This window comes from Thalassophryne amazonica, chromosome 17, assembly GCF_902500255.1.
Source record: "Thalassophryne amazonica chromosome 17, fThaAma1.1, whole genome shotgun sequence".
NCBI classification, from domain to species: Eukaryota; Metazoa; Chordata; class Actinopteri; order Batrachoidiformes; family Batrachoididae; genus Thalassophryne; species Thalassophryne amazonica.
The window spans coordinates 4362327-4386171 of NC_047119.1; the positions used below are offsets into that span (position 1 = coordinate 4362327).

The following is a 23845-nucleotide window of genomic DNA, read 5'->3' on the forward strand; positions in this document are numbered from 1 at the left end:
CTGGGGACTCGGGACTTGGCGGCTCCAGTATTCTCTGGGTTCGGTGGCGGAGGAAATCGTGTGGTTCCGGTTCTTCTCAGGACAGACGTCTTCTATCCTTGAGCCTGCCCACACGTCACCTTTGTGGATTGACTGTTTGCAAAATTCTGTAATCCTCTGTGTTGTGGTTGTGCTCATTCACAACAGTAAAGTGTTCATATTCGACTCTTTCATTGTCCGTTCATTTACGCCTCCTGTTGTGGGTCCGTGTCACTACACTTTCCCAACAGGATATCTCGGCCAATGTCATGGATCCCGAGGGGCGTCACCCATCTGTTGAACAGCCAATGGAAGAGCAGGGTGCACAGGCGTCTGCAGGAGGCGTGATTGGTGAGTTGCAGCAAATCCTCACCGCCTTTACCGCTCGGTTGGATCTGATGACCGAGCAAAACGTCATCCTTAATCGCAGGATGGAGGCTCTCACCGCGCAGGTGGAAGCGCACGCTCAGGGCGCTGCTGCAGCTCCTCCTCCTGCCGACCCAGTGCAGAATAAAGACCTTCCACTGGTCGTTCAACGACCCCCCCCCACCATCCCCTGAAGCATACATAAGTCCCCCAGAGCTGTACGGAGGTTGTGTGGAGATGTGTGCGGACTTCCTTATGCAATGTTCGCTCGTCTTTGCACAACGACCTGTAATGTGTGCGTCTGACGCCAGTAAGGTGGCTTATGTAATTAACTTGCTTCGTGGTGAGGCACGCGCTTGGGCTACGGTGCTTTGGGAGCAAAAGTCACAGATCCTTACCATTTATACTGGGTTTGTGAGGGAGTTCAGAACAGTTTTTGATCACCCTAACAGAGGAGAGACTGCTTCAACAGTGCTGCTGTCAATGAGACAGGGGCGCCGGAGCGCAGCCGAATATGCAGTCGACTTCCGCATCGCGGCTGCGAGGTCCGGCTGGAAGAATGTTGTGCTCCGCGCCGCCTTCATAAACGGACTGTCGTCGGTCCTGAAGGAGCACCTGGTAGCGAAGGAAGAACCGCGGGATTTAGATGGGCTTATTGATCTCGTTATACGGTTAGACAATCGGTTGGAGGAACGCCATCGAGAGCGAGATGAAGGACGTGGCCGGGCACGCACTGTCCCTCTCCCTTCCGGGTCCGAAAAGGTTCCGCCCTCCCCATGCTCCACAGCCTCAGCGCTCCGTGTGGCAACAGCTCCCCCTGCTGATGAAGCTATGGACACGAGCAGGGCCACATTTAACAGACAGAGGAGGCTGGCCCACGGGAGTGCTTTGTCTACGGCTCGAGTGAGCACCAGCAGAGAGACTGCCCCAAGCGGTTTAAACACCAACGCCCGCCCTAGAAACTGGGCTTAGGGTGGGCCAAGACATTCACGTGGGACACACACATATTTCCACACGACTCCCAGTTACAATCCTGAGCGGGGATTTAACCCTTCAAGCCCCAGCACTGGTGGACATGGGGTCAGAAGGGAATCTGCTAGACAGCAGATGGGCTAGGGAGGTAGGGCTCCCTCTGGTGGCGCTTCCTTCGCCATTGCAGGTGCGGGCACTAGATGGCACAACCTGTAACTCTGGTGGTATATGGAAATCATCGGGAGGAGATCGAGTTTTTTGTGACTCCTTCTACGTCCCGAGTGATTTTGGGCTTCCCGTGGATGTTGAAACACATTGATTGGCCGTCTGGGGTGGTGGTTCAGTGGAGCGAAACCTGCCATCGGATGTGTTTAGGTTCCTCGGTTCCTCCCGGTTTACAGGCTAAAGAGGAGGTCAAAGTCCCTCCCAATCTGACGGCTGTGCCGGTTGAGTACCACGATCTGGCTGACGTCTTCAGCAAGGATCTGGCACTCACCCTTCCCCCGCACCATCCGTACGATTGTGCCATTGATTTGATTCCAGGCGTGGAGTTCCCGTCCAGCAGGCTGTACAACCTCTCACGACCTGAGCGCGAATCAATGGAGACCTACATCCGGGACTCATTAGCTGCCGGGCTGATCTGGAATTCCACCTCCCCAATGGGTGCAGGTTTCTTTTTTGTGGGTAAGAAGGACGGCGGACTCCATCCATGCATCGATTACAGAGGGGCTGAATGAGATTACGGTTCGCAATCGATACCCGTTGCCCTTGTTAGATTCCGTATTCACCCCCCTGCATGGAGCCAAAATCTTTACAAAGATGGATCTTAGGAATGCGTATCACCTGGTTCGGGTCCGGAAGGGAGATGAGTGGAAGACGGCATTTAACACCCCATTAGGTCATTTTGAGTACCTGGTCATGCCGTTCGGCCTCACTAACGCCCCCGCGACGTTCCAAACTTTGGTTAATGACGTCTTGCGGGACTTCCTGCACTGATTCATCTTTGTATATCTGGACGATATACTCATCTTTTCTTCGGACCCTGAGACACATGTTACGCATGTACGTCAGGTCCTGCAGCGGTTGTTGGAGAACCGGTTGTTTGTGAAGGGCGAGAAGTGCGAGTTCCACCGCAGTTCTTTGTCCTTCCTGGGGTTTATCATCTCCTCCAACTCCGTCGCCCCTGATCCGGCCAAGGTTGCGGCGGTGAGAGATTGGCCCCAACTAACAAGCCGTAGGAAGCTGCAACAGTTCCTCGGCTTTGCAATTTCTACAGGAGGTTCATTAAGGGCTACAGTCAGGTAGTTAGTCAGGTAGTTCTGGTGCAGCCCGACCCTAGCCGCCAGTTTGTGGTTGAAGTGGAAGCCTCTGACTCAGGGATAGGAGCCGTGCTATCCCAGAGCGGAGAGACCGATAAGGTTCTTCACCCGTGTGCCTACGTTTCTCGCAGGTTGACCACGACTGAACGGAACTATGACGTCGGCAACCGAGAACTCCTTGCGGTGAAAGAGGCTCTTGAGGAGTGGAGACACCTGTTGGAGGGAGCGTCTGTGCCGTTCACGGTTTTTCACTGACCATCGGAACCTGGAGTATATCAGGACCGCCAGGCGGCTGAACCCCAGGCAAGCCCACTGGTCACTGTTCTTCGGACGTTTTGACTTCCGGATCACCTATCGCCCCGGGACCAAGAACCAGAGATCGGATGCCTTGTCCCGGGTACACGAAGATGAAGTCAAAACTGAGCTGTCGGATCCACCGGAGCCCATCATTCCGGAGTCCACTATCATGGCCACCCTCACCTGGGACGTGGAGAAGACCGTCCGGGAGGCCCTGGCACGGAGCCCGGAGCCCGGAACTGGGCCGAAGAACCGACTTTACGTCCCACCAGAGGCCAGAGCTGCAGTCTTGGATTTCTGTCACGGTTCCAAGCTCTCCTGTCATCCAGGGGTGCGAAGGACCGTGGCAGTTGTCCGGCAGCGCTTCTGGTGGGCGTCTATGGAGGCCGACGTCCGGGAGTATATCCAGGCCTGCACCACCTGTGCCAGGGGCAAGGCAGACCACAAAAGGTCCCAAGGACTTCTCCAGCCTCATCGCCCCTGGTCCCATATCGGCCTGGATTTTGTCACAGGCCTCCCACCGTCCCAGGGCAACACCACCATCCTCACGATAGTGGACTGATTCTCCAAGGCGGCCCACTTCGTGGCCCTCCCGAAGCTCCCAACGGCCCAGGAGACAGCAGACCTCCTGGTCCACCACGTCGTCCGTCTGCATGGGATACCAACTGACGTAGTCTCGGATCGTGGTCCCCAGTTTTCCTCTCAAGTCTGGAGGAGTTTCTGCAGAGAACTGGGGGCCACCATGAGCCTCTCGTCCGGGTACCACCCACAGACGAACGGACAGGCAGAACGGGCCAACCAAGAGTTGGAACAGACCCTCCGCTGTGTGACATCCGCGCACCCTGACGGCCTGGAGTAACCATCTGGCCTGATCGAGTATGCACATAACAGCCAGGTGTCTTCTGCCACCGGCCTCTCCCCATTTGAGTGTGTCTAGGGTACCAGCCCCCATTGTTTCCCGTTGGTGGAGGGAGAGGGTCGGTGTGCCTCGGTCCCCTCGAGCTGTCACTCATTATCTCATGACAGGTGTCACCCATCTACACTTCATCATACCACTCCATAAAAACCGGACGTCATCTCCACCTCGTTGCCGAGATATCATCGACCTGTGAAGGTAATATTACTCAGCCTTAAAACTAACTGGTCTAGTCTGAACTTGGTTTTACAGCTGTTTTCCTCGTGGAGTGCTTATCTGGGAGATTGGCGTAATCAGCCACGGCCTTCGCTTCACACCCCAGCCAGATAAGTGTTTGAGACAGGAGCTGCACAAGTGTGTGTGAGAGGTGGAGGTGGAATCTCCACCATTGTGTTACTGGGTGTGCACACACCCACATCTTATTGTTTCTGCTCCTCGCCAGCAGTACCCGATCCGACATTCGGAGACGGTGGCCACCTGGGGTCTCGGGACTTGCGGCTCCAGTATCTCCGGGTTCGGTGGCGGAGGAAATCTGTGTGGTTCTGGTTCTTCTCAGGACAGACGTCTTCTATCCTTGAGCCTGCCACACGTCACCTTTGTGGATTGACTGTTTGCAAAATTCTGTATTCCTCTGTATTGTGGTTGTGCTCATTCACAACAGTAAAGTGTTTCATATTCGACTCTTTCATTGTCCGTTCATTTACACCCCCTGTTGTGGGTCTGTGTCACTACACTTTCCCACAGTTGTCTTCATAAAAATTTAAATAAACAGCAAAAGACACAAACATGACATTAATACCAGTCGAGGTTGGTGGCTACAAGCAAGCAACTATAACATTTCCATAATATTGCTAACACTGTTTGTGAGTCCATTTTATTATGATTTGTCGACAGTGTTTGTGTACTGTGGTACTGTTTTTGTAGGAAAACGAACGTATTTGTGTTCAGAATGAGAATGTCTGTCCACTTACTTAAAATATACAATTACATTAATGAGTATAAGTGTTGATCATATATATTGATGTTATATTATACGGATCTGTGTTGTCCAAGATGTCACATATAATCTAATTTACATACCAAAGCTCATTGTTACTTCTAAAACAGCAAAGTCCAGACAAAATATATAATCAAGGCTTAACACTTCATTTATCATTTAATCCTTTGTGCTCCCTTGAGTGTTGACTCTGTTTGAGCCTTGCTTGTGTGTTTATTTTGGACCCTTTTGCCGCACCTTGTTTTTGCTCTTGATGGGAAGTTTGGTCACAATTGAACAATAAATCACCTGTGTGTTTGCACCTACAGCTTGCCTCATCATTACCTGCATTGTGGGTTCAAAACCTTCCTCAGTTAGACATAACAAAAACTCTCTGGCGTCAGTATGACAGTTTTTCTTCAGCCAACATGTGAATGCAGCAAAAAGATGTCAGTTTCTGCCAAAACTGAACCACGTCTGAGTCACTGAGGTGTGACTCAAAAACTCATTAGCCACTGGGAAAGGACTCCTGAAAAACCCTGCCCACATAAAAGGTTTGTATGAGAGCAGCAAATTACAAAAACAAATTATCATAAAAGTAAAATGCCAAAGGTTTACATGAGTACACAAATCATTTGTTGAGGTAGAGGTTTTAGTTTTGAGATGACTTTTCTTGGTTTCAGTGAGTTTATTCCCTGTCATGTCCCTTTTCTTTGATATTTAAGAGGCTTCGTTTGAGATTATTTAGAGCAGGTAGCTAAGTGGATAAGGAGCTGGTCTGCCTGGGTTTGAATCCTGATTGTGTTACCTCCTGTATGTATCCAAGACACTAAACCTGCATCGTCTCAGTCCACCCAGCTGTTAATTGCTGCTGGACTCCGTTGGGGATGTAACCTGCAGTGGAGTGATGTCCCATCCACGGAGAGTCAATTTCAATTCAATTTTCAATTATTTTCATTTATATAGCGCTAAATCACAACAGAGTTGCCTCAAGGCGTTTCACACAAATAAGGTCTAACCTTACCAACCCCAGAGCAACAGTGGTAAGGAAAAACTCCCTCTGCGGAAGAAACCTCAAGCAGACCAGACTCAAAGGGGTGACCCTCTGCTTGGGCCATGATACAGACATAAATTACAGAAATAAATTACAGAGTTGTAGACTCTCATCTGCGCCACACTATGGACTATTCCATATAATAAAAGGGGCGTGGCCTCTGTGTATCCAGAGCATCAGTTGAAATCCACAAAAAGCTTACTTTCATCCTTTGGCATGAGGACTTAAGTTGTGAAACAGCAAAGGGGTCGGATCAATACACACTTCCAAAATAAGAGCCTGTATTCAAAATAAAAGCCTGTGGGGCTGCTGTAGACCTGACAGAATTCATCAGTCTGTCCAGACAGCAGATTCAAATCTGGACATTTTCTGTTTGCATGTGACCCCAAAACCCAGAAATAACATGTTCACACTCCAGACAAAACAGCACAATTGTATCTCAACACCAGTGTCTCACACAGGCAAAAAAAAAGAAAAGAAAAGAAATTGGATCTAATGTGAACACTGTCAGTGCAAATATAAAACTTGGTTATTTGTAATTTCTTTACATGTAATATTGTCCTGGTTAAGCAGCTTCAGAAAACTTTATTGATGACAACAAATTCATTTTAGAAAACTAAACACAACTGAAAACAGATTAAACCTTCAATAAAGACTTTCATAAACTCCAATAAATTTTTCTATGTCAATACTTAAAAAATGTAGCAAAACTGTAAACGGATTTTCCCCAAAAGTCAGCTGTCCTCCGCATATAGTACAAACAACCACATCAATAACCCGTGGTTCCCCACAGGACAGAATTCTAATAGAATGCTTTATTCTTTGATTATTTAGACACAAATATGTTTCCATATAGGGTGGTGCGGTGACTTAGTGTTTAGCACTGTTGCCTCACAAGAATAAGGTCATGGCATCGCTTCCTAGCTGTGGCCTTTCTGTGTGGAGTTAGCGTGTTCTCCCCATGTTTGCGTGGGTTCTCTCTGGGTGCTCCAGAGAGAACCCACGCAAACAAGTTTAGACAAGTTTAAGTTTAGACAACTCAAATAATTAAAAGATTCAAAATTATTCTAATGAAGTACCATGAACTTGGTTGATTTGATTAAAATTAAGGCATTCCATTTTGTACATCAAACTTATTGTAGTACTTTGCAGTCATTCATAACATCTCTGCATTATTAAAGTGATCAAAATTTTCAATAACACACATGTATCATTTCTACAATGTTTCTTCAGCTTTGACCAACCTTTCTTTACAAAAGACTTTTTTTAGAATCTAAACTTTGCAATTCATGGGATTTGGAGCAACTTCAGGTTAATTGCTTGCCAAAGGACACGGTGACGTGCACAAGTAGGCAGGATTTCATCCACTGATCTCTTAGTACACCAACAACCCACTCTACCACCTGAGTCCCAGCTGCCAAACAGGATGACTTCATCACTTGCTGAAATTACTGCATCCTCTGATTCCAGCTCAGTAAACAAAACCCAGACAAATCAACGAAAGAAACAACAAAGTAAACTAGAGTACCGCGCCTGCAAACCTCCGCCAACACTAGTTTCCAATTCCACAGATTTTACCTTGAAAAAAAAATTTCAAGGTCAAAGTCCTGTTAGAATTGACTTTTCATAAGGTAAAATATAATACAAAATATAGATAATTAAATGTTATAATTAAATATCTGCTAAATCGACAATACGGATCAGATGCAGATCAAATTTAGTCTACTCATAGTGTGCCAGTTTGCACCTCATTCTCACAAATGAGAGTGATTGGGGCACTTTTGATTGTGATATAATACAAAATGTACACCAAATGGGCTTTTCAATATTAAATTCAAATGTCCACAAAATCCACAATCTGGGTCATATTGGGATCAAACGTTGTTAGGTGATAGTCAGTGCCAGTCTGCATCTTACTTTCAAATAGGAGAGTGATTGGGACATGTTTCTTTAAGATATAATGTAAAATATACATTAAATGGGTCACAAAATCTGTAATCTGGATCAGATCTGGATCAAACTTTATCAGTCAATAAAGGATACCACCCTACATAATAATCTCAAATATGAAGAAATTCTATCTTTTTTGACAGAGTTATGAATTTTTGAAAATTCATTCAGTGTTAAAGATGGGGATTTTTTTTTTCCAGTTTTCCAAGATTTTTCCTAACTTGGACCTTTGATCTATGACCTTGAAAAGTGAATCAGTTCTTGCCTATCAGGATAGGATAAAAAAAAAAAAAAAAAAAAATCAGGTAAAAAATTCATAAGGATATCTAAAAATTCTGGGTTACAGGCTGTTCACAGACAAACAAACAAACAGGGGTTTGGTGAAGAGTATGCTCTAAAAATAAAGTATGTTCAAGCAGAAAATAGGCAAGACCAAATCAATACAATAACAAGGAAAACTCAAGTAACCTTCATAGTAGAAGAGGTTGCATGCAAAATGCAAGGTTGGTGGGTCAATTATTGTGTGTTAAAGCAGAAAATAGATGATTGTTGGACCAGCCTATAAAGTACTTCAACTGGTTTCACTCAAATGAATTTGGTTAATCCATCTTAACTTTACAAGCAATACTTATGTCAACTTGTAAGATAATATGGACAAACTTAATTCATTTGATTTTGCCAATAGAAGCAATTTGCTTAGGTTTTCTCTTTTTTGAGTGTAGGTGTAACAGGAAATATTACTGTACTTGGTTCCTGATAAAGTCACATAAATAAATAAATAAAAATAGCTCTAATAAGAAAAAAAAGTGGGTAAAGGTTCATCTGCACATAAAAACTTGTACATTTCAGATCATAAATTGGACATAAACCCAAGTAACAAATGTAAATATTAATTATCTATATTATAATAGCCAATTGGCCTCTGTGAACGTGCAGGCATCCATGTGTATGGCTTTGATCACGGAGAAACCGGGGACAGCTTACATTTGCCATTTGGTATACTTGTGCATTTTGAATCAGTGATAAATGCTGCAAAAATAGAAAGTTGATAGGACAAATATTTTGGAGAAATTAGCAATTTTAGCTAACTAGTAAACAATGGACATTGTGCTGCATTGCACAATGGGAGTTCTGGATTTTGGGTTTTAAATGTTGTTATTGTGGTTCATGTTAGCTTAACAGTGTTGTTTCTATTACTGATTTATTGTGTTTTTGTAGTTCAATTGGTTTAGTCAGTTTAGTTAATGTCATGTTGCTGTTACCATGAGTGAACGTGTATTGCCTTGATGTCTTCTGCCACCATAGCTGTTTGTGCCTGTCTAAAAATAGAAGCACCTGCTTGTGGCAGAATGCGAAAAAGACAAAAAGCTCTCCATGGATTGCATGCATGCATGCGTGCGTGCGTGTGTATAACTTCGGTCATGGACAAACTGTGGAGAGCTGACATTTGCTGTTTGGTATGCTTATGTATTTTGGTTCAAGGATGAACGCTGCAAAAACAGAAATAAGTGACCACTAATAGCACTAATATTTTTGGAGAAACTACGATAATTAGCTGACATTGCTAATTACATTCTGTACTGAACACTGACATGCCATTCCAGCAGGGGGCGATAAATCATCTTTATGTTAAAGCCTTAGTGTGTGTATGGTTTTATTTAGTACATTCAATGTAGGTACATAATATAATTATAAATACATTGAAAATACATAAATGACACAAGAAAAGTGAAAACACTTATTTCCATTGTGGTTCATTTAAAAATCAAATGACAAAATTTAACCAGGTAGAATTCCACTGAGATTGAAACCTCTTTCACAAGTAGTAGTAAAGAAGCAAAAATGAAATAAAATAGTGATAATGATAATGAGTGTGTATATGATAACATGATCCTAAACAAATTATAAATACATTAAGATATTAAGACAGGAAATTAACATTTAAAAAATGATACAATTAACAGGAAAAAAATGTTTGAATTCTTCTAAAAACTGTTGAGGTCTAAGGTTCTAAAAACATTCTTGACTCACACACCAAATGATTATAGAAACTTTTCATAATTTATTACTACCCTATTTTAGAAACACTACCCAATCGAGAGCCTGTGGATCCCCACAGGAAACACACGAGTGAACTTTACTTTATCTCGTTATTTCAACTGGTCCCATACAACTTAATAGTTTAAATGGAAAGCAAACTGCAACAAATTCTCACAACTAATTATGTTTCTTATTTGAACAAACATGGTTTGTAGGAGTTGTTGACATAATGATGGGGTAAATATAGCATTTTTGTTTTACAGTGTAGACTGCAGGCAAATTAAGAATAAAAATGTCATCTATTTGTGGAACAGTGTGAATAAATGCAAAAATATTCAAGTTATTGTATCTTTAGATCGTGTGAGTTAATATAACACAAAAACATGACTATCATCAAATTGGGAATGCTTGAATTATTTGAGTTAACTTGACTTAAGTGGTTTCCTCAAACGATTTGCGTTGAACGGAGGTTTTCCGTTGTGTTTGGCCTCGGCTGGAGGATGTGCACTCTGAGTGCCCTTCCAGCTCAGTAATGACACATCTTCACACCTGGGGTCACTTAACTGCACCTTCATTAAAAACCTGCTGTTTGCTTTGGCGCTGAAGCTGTTGGTAAATATTGAGATGGACCCGGACTGGAGGCCTCTGGTTTCGAGCACCAGGTGACCAGCCTGCGTCCATTCAGGAGCTGCAGATAATCCGCACGCATTTGCCTGTAAATAGGTGCGCGCATGAGAAAGGGCCCCGGGGCCCCTCTGCAGCCACAAAGCCGTGATAAGGTTGTGGAGCATCATCACCTATTATGATTCACTGAGCCGCGCAGGTGTTTTGATTGGTCGATGTGGGAAATCTGAGCGGCTCCTTTTTCATAAAGTTCTGGAGCGTCTCGCGGGTCGGCGGTGGACTCCACGTCCCAGGTCCACGGCCGCGCGTATTTCTGGACACTTCGGAGGCTACAGCTACGAGCGTGTAACCATAACAACTGTGCTGTGATTGGCTCTCCAGGCGCAGGAATTAAGAGCGGCGCCGTCCAATCTGAGCGCGGGATGTGCGTCGCGCTCGCAAAGCGCGTGATGAACCTGGAACAGTGATGCCAAAGTGGCGACGTCAGGCGAGCCCAGAGGAAACCAGCGGATGACACACAACTAATCCATGTGTGTAAACGATGGTGTTTTAGCGGCTGTTTGGTTGCTTTTAAATATGCCTCTTCTGGCCGTTGCGCACTCCAGCAGCTGGCGCGGCTGAAGTCTCTCTTGTTATGGATTGTGGGTTGTGACCAGAGCCAGGAGCAGGACTACAGCGACTCACGGGCAGGATTGTCACTCCGCGGCCTTTTTCCACGGGAGGTTTGTTCGATTTTCGCCTGACAGCGCACCTCCCGGAGCCAAGACGGTGTTCCGCGTAGAGCCGGTTTGTCCCAGTCCGAGCAGCGCAGTCCGCGTGGGAAGGTCGGCACTCGGCGTCCTGCAGGCCGGAGACATGATGGTCCACTGCGCCGGGTGCGAACGGCCCATCCTGGACCGGTTCCTACTAAACGTGCTGGACAGAGCCTGGCACGCAAAGTGCGTGCAGTGCTGCGACTGCAGCTGCAACCTCACCGAGAAGTGCTTCTCCAGGGATGGAAAGCTCTATTGCAAAATGGACTTTTTCAGGTAACACCACGGAGAATGGCAACACGAGAAGTCTCCATAATCATAAACTGTGAACCACAATATTATTATTATTATTATTATTGTTGTTGTTGTTGTTGTTACTGTTGTTGCTGCTATGTAATTTTCTTTCTATTCATTTTTCCCTAAATATTTATTTATTTGTTATTTATTCTGATTTATTATTATTATTATTATTAATATTATTATTATTATTACCTATGTAATTTTCTTTATATTTACGTTTTCCTGAGTAGTTATTTTGAAATTTGACCTTTTTCTTCTTCTCATTATCATTATTATTTATCATTTTATCATCATTATCATTTATCATTATTACCATTTTATTTTATTTATTTATTTTCATTTTACTTTTATTAAATGTTAGATTTGGATATGTTATTTTTTCTTTAATATTTATTTTCCAATATGTTTATTTCCTTCTTTTAGATATAAAAAATTCTAGTGTTATTTTATACTATAGTTCTTTATTGTGATTTCTAATATGTTCTAAATATTAATTTGAATATAATAATAATAATAATAATAATAATAATAATAATAATAATAATAATAATAATAATAATAATAATAGCCGAGTTAAAATTGCACCAACACGGCCACATGATATGATGTAATTAACATACAGGCTTATTTGATAATTGCTTGACATGCCTTCAACTTTTTTTTGTCCCCTGTTATTAAATATTCTAAAGGTGTGTGAGCCTGTTAAAATCTCATTCCTGTGTGGATTCTGCTTAGTGAATGCATCCATTTCCCCCATTTTTTTTTTTTTTTAAATAAAAAGTACCCATTAGGCTGTTAACCGGTGCACAGTTTCGAACAAGTGTTGCAGGTAATTGAATGATAAGTGAAGCTCTTGTTTGTCTGGCCGCGTCCTTTTCGCGATTATTTTCTCCCAAATTGTCTAATGACATGTAAGACGCAGGAGCCTTTGTTGGGCCGCTTATTGTTGGCCTTGGCCTTCATATTAGCCATTTAAATGGTGCAGCAATTAGCCGGCCGAAACAGTAATCACCGTAATGTGTCCATTTGTTGTGGGAGTAGAGTTGCGCCCTTTGGCTGGGTGGGGGGAGGTTTGGCCGCGTGCATGTGAAAGGGACATCCCTGCTGCAAATGGAAACACAAGCCCACATTAGTGTTAAGAAAGAGGCTTTACTGTAGGACTATAATGTCAGCCTGCATGCAACATTATGTGCATATTCAAAAAAAATAAAAGGTGCTGTTTGGCCTCCGCGTGCGCACGTTCGTGCTCTTACACAAACAGAGGGCGTGTTTTATTTACATTATTTGTGTATCAAATTGATGAGGCTTCCCCCCTTCCAGGGTGAATATGGATTAAGAAAAGATTTTCCCACTAAGATGCTTCTACTCTGCTTAATCCCATAATATATCCGAAGCTACAATGAGCTGATTGTCACTAATACGTTTTGCGTGGGGTTATTGTCGCAGCATTTCAATCAAAATGAAGACCTTCTTCAATGTATTTTATTTTTCCCTTTTTTTTTTCTTTTGAAAGCACGATCGACCGTGTGTTTACCCAGTCATATTTACGGAATCATTACGACAAAAACAGTATTCTTCTTCTTCTTCCTATTTATTATTATTATTATTAGTGTTGTTTTTTATTGCATTCATTATATTTGTTTTATTTCATAGTCTTTTAAATCTTGTTCAAAGAATTGCTGTCATTCTGATCAGCTTTTAACCGAATTATTATTTAATTTTTCTGATATGTGCTTCAAATATAAGGGGTGATTTTTATTATACGTGTGTTGGACGTGCTGATAAAGCAATTGAGCCTAAGATGTTAACATTATTTACATACACATATAGGTATTATTAACTAGCATTTTCTGCCTTTTTTGTGCAGACGGTTTGGCACAAAATGCGCAGGCTGCCTGCAGGGGATCTCGCCGAACGACCTGGTGCGCAAAGCGCGCAGCAAGGTGTTCCACCTGAACTGCTTCACCTGCATGGTGTGCAACAAGCAGCTGTCCACGGGAGAGGAGCTCTACGTGATCGACGAGAACAAGTTTGTCTGCAAAGAAGATTATTTGAGCTCCGGAGCCATTAAAGAAGTCAATTTGAATTCAGGTAAACCGGAATAAAAGCGCGTTTTACGCTTATTGTGCATTTGTGCTGCACCGCATGTGTGATTGTAATATTTGTGGGTGTTTATATATATGTATGTGTATTTTTTTTTATAGGTAAAGAGAGAATTGTCTGATTTGAAGCAGTGCACACGCGCACATTTAGGCTATTTGAGTTCTCCACGCGACCAAACGCTTATGCGTGATTTCTGTTATTATTCACCAACTTTGATGAGTTAAATTATTGTAATATTTCCCTCTGCAGGACAAAGGCTGCCTGTTGTTGTTGCATGTAGCCGCGCGCACGCTCCTCTTCATGAATATAATCACGTTATTTTAATAACAACGGTCTCATAGAGAGTCAACGTTTGTTGCCAGGTAGTGTAAGAAGACGCGTTTTCCGGCGTATTGCTGTCTTTACAAACCAGACAGAAGCAACTCGTTAAAAACAAATCTGAAAATAAGCACAAAATAATGACAGATTTTCTGAGAACAAAAGGGCTTCACGACTCATGTTGTTTTTTAAAGGCCCAATTAAAGCGCGCCCTCTTTCCCGCCTCCTCCCCGCTACACGTGTGACCTGATTGTGTTTTTGTTCTCAGTGTCGTCGTGCACGGATCGGAGTTTATCGCCGGATCTGCAAGACCCGACACAGGACGACATAAAGGAGACGGACAATTCCACGTCCTCCGATAAGGAAACGAACAATATTGAGAATGAGGAGCAGAACTCCGGGGCCAAGAGGCGGGGACCCCGAACCACCATCAAGGCCAAGCAGCTGGAAACGTTAAAGGCCGCTTTCGTGGCCACGCCCAAACCGACCCGTCACATCCGAGAGCAGCTGGCGCAAGAAACGGGACTGAACATGCGGGTGATCCAGGTACGTTCAACCGTGCGTTCCTCCGCCTGGAGAAGGACCGAATAAAAAGTGCTTTTAATTTTTTTTTTCTCCAAAAACCACAATGAAGGTACTTTAATTTGTAACGAAATATCAAAATACAAAAGTTTTTTTTTCTGGAAAAGATCCAAATTTAAACTCCACATGTAATAAGAAAAGAAAAAAACAATAACAGTAATGTGTGTGTACCAGATTTTGAATTGCCATTTTAAATTGTATTTTAATATTATGAAAAATATGTGTGCTTTGAACTCACATGATTGAAACCAGATTCTTTAGTTTTTATATATATTCACACACTTTTTTCTTTTTGCTTTTTTCACACGCACAAAATATCTGGGTTAAATCCTTTCTACTTTAATTTCTTCTTCATTCCATGGGAGTTAAATTATTTTCTAAAATTAAGATAAATCAATTTCAGAACACGTGAACAGTACTAAATATTTTTTGTGTTGTGTGTGTGTGTATGCGTGCATGCGTGCATAATTAAAAAATTTTGATCTCAGTGACTTCAAACTTTCACAAGGAAGTTGGACTACAGATCACAGTTTTGTTTTGGATCCATCTGACTGAAATGATTTGGGTCAGAATGTGTGGAGCAGAAACAGGCTTTGGTGTGTGTGTTTCCAGTCAAGCTGTCGCGGGGGGGCTGGTCAGCAGGGGTGAGGGTCTACACCCTCTGATGGCTCCTGTCTGCTCGAGCTGTGGTTGCACAGGCCTGTAAACCAGTCAGTGCTTCGTCTTGTTTTTGCCAAAGGCAAGTGGAACCCAAACATATTTTGCAGACTGGGGGCATAATGCACGCTGGTTTGGATCTCTCCTGTCTCCTATGTTGCATTGTCTCTGGCTGGAACGGCGTGCACACACGAGCTGTGTCACAATGATTAGCACCATCTCTGCCAACTGTGATGTGGCTTTTTGTGCACTCACTGTAATTATCGCTGATTTCACAGATTTACATACCGCCCTCCCCTTTCACACCTCTCTGCTCCTACTCACTTGCAGCCTGGTTCCCACTGCTAATTACAGCCAACCAGGCCTCTTCGCTGCTCCGTCCAGCCCTCGGGGACCCCCACCACTGCACGTTTTCCTGATTAGCTCAGTCAGGTGGGCTCAGCCAATGAACAGCTGGGAGACAACAGCCTTGAATAATAAAGTGTGAGTGGAGCAGGGAGTGATGGGAAATGTGCAGCTACCGGTGGATATGTCACATACAGTGCAGGCAGTTGTGCATTAAAGGGCTCATATTATGCATATTTTCAGCACAATAACTGAGCTGTGCTCAGAGAGTGTGTCCCTCTGACGAGGCCCAGCGGCCTGCTGGGTATGTATGTTGTTTTACCAAAGCACGTGAACACAGCAAAAAAACAAAACCAAATTATGAAAGGCTTCAGAGGGCTGATGCAAACCCTGTGCACTCTGCACACTGGGATATATCCATGTCTGATGGTTCATGTTACCTGCAAGCCTTTGAATTTGTTTCTTAGAATCCTCCAGCTTTTTGTTGAAAGGTAACACAACTTTCAATGTCTATTATTGTCTCCCAAACTAAGCGTATAGGTAACCAAAATGAGAATGAAATGTGATTCTATTTTTATTTTTTTACAAACGTGACTTCCTTGTGACACCATCATGAGATACCTTTATACCAGTCAATCACAAATATTTAGCTGATCAATATCAGTGTTTGATCATCTCTCTACCTCTCTTGGTTGTAGAGATATATGAAAATATGTTTTCCACATCGTGTCTGCGCTGACCTTCACCTCAATCTGCTGACTCGACAAAAGTTTAAGATATTTGCTCAATTAGTATTTTTACCACTTGTGGTGAAAATCTGTACCCCCGCTTCACCACACCTCTGGTGCACAGAGTAAAAATGATCCTTGGATCAAATCTCGCTTAAAAAAAAAAATCTAATCATTCATTCATTCTTTTTCTGCTGCTTATTTGGGTCCTGGTCCTGGTGGCAGTAGATCAAGCAAGCAGCTCATCCCAGACTTCCCTATCCTCAGCCAAGTCCTCCAACTCTTCCTGGGGGGATCCTGAGGCGTTCCCAAGCCAACTGATGTGCCTGGAAGAACTCCCAAGGGAGACGACCAGGGGGCATCAATTATCAATCAATCAGTTATTTCTTGACCCATTTGGATACCTGATCATCAAATGTCATATAATTCCACTCATGCATTTTTCCTGGGCTTTGGCAAAAGCATATAGGCACGTACGCTGTAAAATACATACAGCGAGCCCCTCCTTTCTGCAGATTGTTAATATGATAACTCAAGATCAATAAAAGTGTGGGGTTTTTTCCTTCCTTTTTCTTTGAGCTGTTCCCAATTACTGAGGGTCACCATAATAGATCCAGTACACTGAAAAAAGAGGATAGTTGAACCAACATTAAAAAGTGTTAAAATTTACCAATTTACCAATTCTTTTTTAAGTTGGTTCTTTTTTCCACATTAGGATCTGGCACAAGCCCATCCTGTCACAACTCTACCTCAAATGCACTGATTCAAATTTGGTGACTTTTAATGCAGCAGATCATCAGACAAAACAAGTTTGTTTTGGTGATGTAATATGTGTTTGGGCTTATTGCAGGCAATAAGCTTATCATCACACGCATGACAGAAATTAGGAGAAGGTGTTGTTGAAGTTGCATGTGCCTTGATTTGTCTTTTTCTTTCATTCCAAAAGGCGACTGCAAACAAACAGTCGCTCTCTGTGAATGTTCTAGTTTAGCTCATCGTGACGTCTGTAGAACATCACACCATGTGACTCGCCAAAAGACAAACACATCACAGTGTACGGGCCTGTAGATGATGTAAAAAGAAGGATTTGCTTTGCAATCCTGCTTTTCCTTTTAATATATGCCCTTCTTGTTTAAAATTCAGTGTTGGGAAAGTTACTCTCGAAATTAATGTTTTAGATTAAAAATGTTGAAAATATAGTAAGTTATGTGACTATTTCTTATTACTTCATCAGGGTAATGTAACTTATTTGTTTGATTACTTTATGAACAAATGTGTTAAAGAGGACACAGATGAGAAATCTTAAAAATGCAAATTTAAACCTGGCAAGTTTAAACCTTACAAAAATGATTCATTTTATTAAATTTTCTTCCGTATAATGTCAGTTTTAAGATTGCACAATCACCTGCAGAGAACATCTGATCCTCCCCTGCATGTACCTGTCTTCTGTCCTGAACATTTCAAATTGTTACAAAATTAACCCGTTTGTGTAGAATAAATGTTGGCAGATTTGTTGCTACGTGGTGAAGGTATTAAAACAGTGTATAAATCGAGCGACAAAGTCACTACATTGGTAACGCTGAGAGAGAGGTTGCTTAGCAGACAGGATGTGATGGTGCAAATTAAAAATAAGGATCATGTTGTTCATAAATAATCCATTCCTGCGCACAAAACCACATTTTCCACATTAGATTTGTTTTTATTATATCCAAATTTAATCCCTTTGCAATCACCAATATTTTAAGTTGTAACTGCAATTTGATGACATAATTTTTCTCAGTAATTGTAGCAGATTACAACTACACTTGTTTTCTAATTAATTTTGTAGTTCCATTGTATTAAGTATTTACTCAACACTGTTAGAAAAAAAATGCAGTGTCCAACACCATTTGTGCCATTTGCACTCATATTTATTTATTTATTCTCCCAACAAAAACACCACTGTGTTACTCAGATAAGAGTGCAGATAAAATACTGTGATGATATGAAGGCTGTTTTCCAAGGCCAGCCACTGCCACAGAAAACTCTAAAAACTGATGTTGCTGGTCAGGTTAGATTAGAATGTAATACTACCACAACAACAAACAGATGAAAAATCAGTCACCTGCTGCTTTGAGTTCTGCTCTTTAGCTCTGCGCTGGTCTTTAAGTTTCTTTTTGCATTTTGTATCTGCGTGGGTTCTTCTGAATGCTTCGATGTCCTTCCAGCATCACAACATGAACCTTAGATTTCTACCGTTTGACCTTGATTTGCTTCAGGAAGGGGACCTGGAGTAAAACTTGCACCAAATCACCAAGCGGATCATAAAAACTGGACTTGCAAATCACAGGTGGATGCTCCATTGTGGTGACCCCCCCCCCCAACCTAAGGGGAGCAGCTGAAAGAAACGGAATAACTCCAACCATCGGTTTGGCTGTATGTCCCTCAGTCGGTAAACTGTGCTCCTCGTGTATCTTTTTTTATTAAAATTATGGCATTAAAGCTATATATATATATATATATATATATATATATATATATAATATTTTTACTTTTGCATTTAAATATTGCTCAGATTTCATGATAAAATTTTCAAACTCCCAAAGATCTGTATAGATGTGTAGGAACTCTCCTGTTATAACCAAAATTTAGCTCTGAGACAGCTCATATTATATGTCACAGAAGCCTATGTTCGGATTTCTGCTACCCTGTGAGACTGACCCACAGAACCGGTCTGGTTAAAGCTGAAAATGGGTTTTTCACTTTTTGTTCAGTTTGTTTGTTTGTTAACAGGACTGTTAGCAGGATAAGAAAAACTCAAGATCTGATTTTAATAAAACTTTGTGAAGGGGTGGAGCATGAGCCAAGAAAGAACCCCTTGAAATTTGGTTCAGTCTGGGACAAGGGGGTACAGATCAAAGAACAGTGATCTGGATAAAAGGTCAGTGAGCAGGATCAAACGTCAAGGTTAAAGATAAGGAATACTGATCAAAAGTCAGCAACATGACCACAGATTAGCAATCAGTTGCAAAGTAAAGTCATCAGGTTCAAGACACATGCTTACAAAGATCAGGATCTAGGTTTAGCTGCTAGGGTCACAGATCAGGAATCTGGATCAAAGGTCAGGATTAAAGATAGAAAATAAGGATCAAAAGTAAAGGATATGACCACAGATTAGAAATCAAGTTCAAAGTTTAGGCATGAGTTTCAAAGAGATACACTCACAATCAAAGTTCAGGATCCATGTTTAGCTGTCAGGATCAAAGATCAGGAATCAGGATCAGTAGTCAGCAAAACAGGACTGAAGGTAAGGATTAAAGATAAAAAAAAAAGTAAGGATCAAAAGTCTTGAATATGACCACTGATTAGATATCAGGGTCAAAGTTAAGACATCAGATTCAAAGATAAATGGTCACAAAGATCAAAAATGAGTAATTTGGATAAATGGTCAGGGAACAGTTTTAGAATCTGAGAATAAAATAAGAAAATAAAAAATAAGGATCAAACATTTGGAACAGATTAAAGATTAGAAATCAGGGTCAAAGTTCAGTCATCAGGTTCAAAGAGAAACACTCACAAAGTTCAGGATGCATGTTTAGCTGTAAGGATCAAAGATCAGGAATCAGGATCAGTGCTCAGGGAACAGGTTAAACATTGAGGTTAAAGATAAGAAATAAGGACCAAAGTCTGGAACATGATTAAAGATTAGAAATCAGGGTCAAAGTTCAGTCATCAGATTCAATGAGAAACACAAACTTCAGGATCCACATTTAGCTGTCAGGATCAGAGATCAGGAATCAGGATAAAAGGCAGAGAGATGAGCTTTTCCGTGTTCCCGTCTAGTTTTATGAAGACCTCTTCAACCTGAAATCCCAACCATATTTGACTGTAAAAAATAGATTAAAAAGCCATTTTCTTCAACATGATCCCGTTAACGGAGATCAATCAGTCAGCTGATCAGCCAGGCAGTCTGCCCATCTGTCTGTGATCGCCGGCCCTGTGCGTAGCCAGGAGCCAAAATGGAGTCTGTGTGTCGTCAGCGGCCTGCTCGCTGGCTGTGCGTTAAATACCGCTGCTCTCCACGCAGGGAGCCCTGTGAGCCAGCTTGTCTATGTAATCCCTAAGCAACGCGCTCTCCACGGGAGCGAGAGCATTTCCATAAAAATGTACCCTACAGTTAGACGATTGTTCTCAATAAGCAGGTGCCGCCTTTGCTGCAGCAGCACACAGAGCACAGCCTAAGTGGTTTTAGGTAGTTTTTTTTTTCCTCCCTTTCTGTGTGTTTTTGTTAATCTGCAGCACAGTGGGATTCTGCCTCTGGTGCAGCCCGGCTGGTGTGAACACACATCATTATGCAGCAGTGATGCAAAGGCAAAACAAGACACGTTATGTGCTCGCAATGCAAAGAAATCCTCCAACATGGTGTGCAGCATTAATAATTTGAAGCCCCCCCACCCCCCTTTTTGTCCCTCTTCAAAGACACTTTATTTAACGTGAGTGATGATCGTATTTTACTCTCATTTGTGGCTTTTTCTCTCAAAATCCACGTGCGCTGAGATGCTGTGTTTTGCCGTAGACATTACAATTAATCACATTTTGCACAGGCAAACACAAATGCACGCGGAATGTGGTGAAATCACGGGTTTTCAAAATACAATGCACGATCAGATGTTGACATCAGATAATCTGAGAGTAATAAATATTTTCATGTTTTACGGTGTGAAAAAATCCATTTGTGCCTGAACTGAACTTACTTCCTTTAATTACCAGCGGTGGGCACAGTTCAGTTAACACCTAATCAGGGAAGATAACTTTATTGCAAGCGGGAAGCTCTGATGGCCCCAGATGAAGTCCTACTGGAAGAAGAAAAAAGTTGCAGTTCCTTGACTGGCCTCTTGAGGCTGGCCCCAAAACAGAGCAGGTTAAAATGTCCAACTTTAGAGCAGAAATAAAACATGTTTGCAGCCTGGTCGAAAAAAGTTTTGGTCTCCGTAGATGGTTTCCTCCTCCATGGCAACTGGGGGTGAATTGTTTTTCAAACTTCTTAAGATGTTTTAAGCCATAAAGTTCTGTATAATTGGGGGCGTGGTTGCTTTGAGTGACAGCAGCAGAGCCCAGCGTCTCCGCCTCTCAGAACATCTGTAACCTCAGAGTTTGCTGGCAGGGGGTACCAGCCATTGTGGAGGCTGTGTCTCTTTTGTTTGGAGTATTGTTTTTAGAAACACCTGATTGCATGCTAATAGCGATAGCACTTTTAGCAGCTATCGGTAGCCTGAAGCCCTGGTAATGCACGATTAATGAGAAAATAAGCGGCTCATAACTTTTAATGTCTACACCAAAGTAAATCATTAATAGAAAAAACACACAAATATTGGGTGTGGGTGTTATTAAATTAGGTTAGCCGATGTTAGCCTCGAACGAGAAGAGAGAGCTGTGTTCAGGCATCTTTTGTCACACACTGAGCCACTTGTGCTCCACCTTTATGCATTAATCAGTTCATATGACATAACCACTCAGCACCACTGCTGCCACCAACAAGGCGACACACAGATATGGGCTTCATATCTGCTGTTTTGGGTCTCTCTCTCTCTGTGTGTGTGTGTGTGTGTGTATATATATGTGTGTGTGTATATTTTTGTTGGGGGGGCTGAGGGGGAGCTGGAGTAAAAGTTGGAGGGGTTCCACAAAATGTCGTTGAAATGAACAATATATAGTAAATTGCTTTATAAATACAAATGTATATGTTTAGTCACCTGTGCTCCTTTAAAATGTGGTATCAATGCACACACACACACACATCACTTAGAATGGCTGCAAGTTCAGCAAACTTGCACATAGGTATAAATAAAGATAAGTGAAGTTTTAAGAGTGGCCGTAATAAATATTTAGGAAACCTAAGTTTTTGGAGTTAAATTTGTCTCATTAATACTTGCAAATGCACAGAAGGTGATTTATAAATATCCTTTGAGTTGTACACGTGCTTTGTTGTCCACAAACACAAATTTCTGATTTGTAAATTATGTGTGGGTTTTTACAAATAAATGTTTATTTGCAAAACTGAAAATTCTGTTTGTGAAGGGTGATTCAGCATTGGTGGATTGGTGGATTGGTGGGTTTAAGCCCCCCCTTGGCACCGCCACTGGTTTTGTCCAGTATATATGCTGGGTTTTTTGTTCACGGGTTAGCTTTTCAGCTAATTTTGAAAACAATTTAGTTCTGTTAAATTTAAGTCATTTTTTGGTCATGAAGTTTAATCAAAAATGTTTGTAAACACTAAATATACCATAATGCTAAAATGCCCTCCGCTGCATGAGCACGTTATCAATGAAAGAGTGTGTAGAAAGAATGTGACCTTTTGACCGCTTAAAATAGGTCAAGGTTAGACATCTCTGAACATCTCTGAACTCTGAAGACCTTAGCAGTAATAGGAATGGAGTTACTCTGAGCACTGACAGACAGATGGGCGATACCCGATGACCGTATTTTGTCGTCGGGTAAAAATCATGCACTTTTGTTCCTGTTTATACACTAATCCAAAATGCAAAATTGACACATTGTACAACGTCAACAAGCATTACCTCGAGGAGATGGAGGAGTAGAAAATCAAAGTAAATGCTTAGATTATTCATTTAAATTATTAGGTTAGTAAAACTATTTTGCATGTGTATTTTTACTTTTAAATATTTTTTTAGTTCTTCAACTTTTTGTACTGTGATTATACTGTATGTGGAATGGAAACTACTGTTTAATTTAATTTGTTCTTGTAACTGTTTATGCACATGTTCATCATCATCTGATGTTGACACACCAAACCTTTTTTGGGAACCTCCATGTTTGTTACGACATATTGAAATTTCAGCCCCTTAGGTCTGGGTTTTTTTTGGTGGGGTTACAGCCAAAAATATTACAGCCAAATTCATATAATACATAAAAGCGAAAGCTTCAACTAAATGTTTTAGTGGTTTATTGGTTGAGCGTTATCAAGGTTAACTTTTCAGTTAGTGGATTATTGGTTATCAAAACTAAGTTGTTAATTACACACCAACAGTGATGTATCATACATTTTCCACTTATCACTACATTTGTAGTGTTTTTATGTAACTACGAGCTTGTTGATTGAACAGACTTGAATTGCTTTTTTAACCATTAAAAAAAACCTATTTGATTTATCCAAAATAAAGCAAACGAAGCACCTCGTCAGCTAAACGTGACTCTAAACGGCTGCACAGATGTCAGCGTGAGAGAATAACAATAAGACAGAAGGAGTGTTAGAATCCGGTGTCATTTGTCACCGACGCTTCGTTCACGTCTGTATGTGAAAGGACTGGTCCGCTACATACAACACAACAAATTATATATGTTTTAGTCCTGGCCAGAATGATTGACACCTCTATATTTTATCAAGAGAAAATATGTTCACAAAGTAAATATAAATACACTTTGTGTAATAATATATTTTTAAATGCTTAAAGTTGTGCCACAACAAAACAAAATGCTTTCATGAAGTGAAATAAAAGTCTAGACATAAAATTGACATGTTTTGATGAGT

The 23845-nt window shown here is 41.8% G+C and overlaps 1 protein-coding gene across 1 annotated transcript in view; it reads left to right on the forward strand.

The window, feature by feature from the left end:
• The first annotated feature begins 11251 nt into the window (after positions 1–11251).
• Positions 11252–23845, forward strand: part of lhx5 (LIM homeobox 5) — a 36021-nt gene continuing 23427 nt past the window's right edge. The window contains exons 1-3 of the mRNA XM_034192672.1: positions 11252–11560; positions 13452–13675; positions 14274–14551. Coding sequence (XP_034048563.1) covers positions 11388–11560; positions 13452–13675; positions 14274–14551 — 675 coding nt within the window. The 5' untranslated portion in view covers positions 11252–11387. The remainder of the gene's footprint in view (positions 11561–13451; positions 13676–14273; positions 14552–23845) is intronic.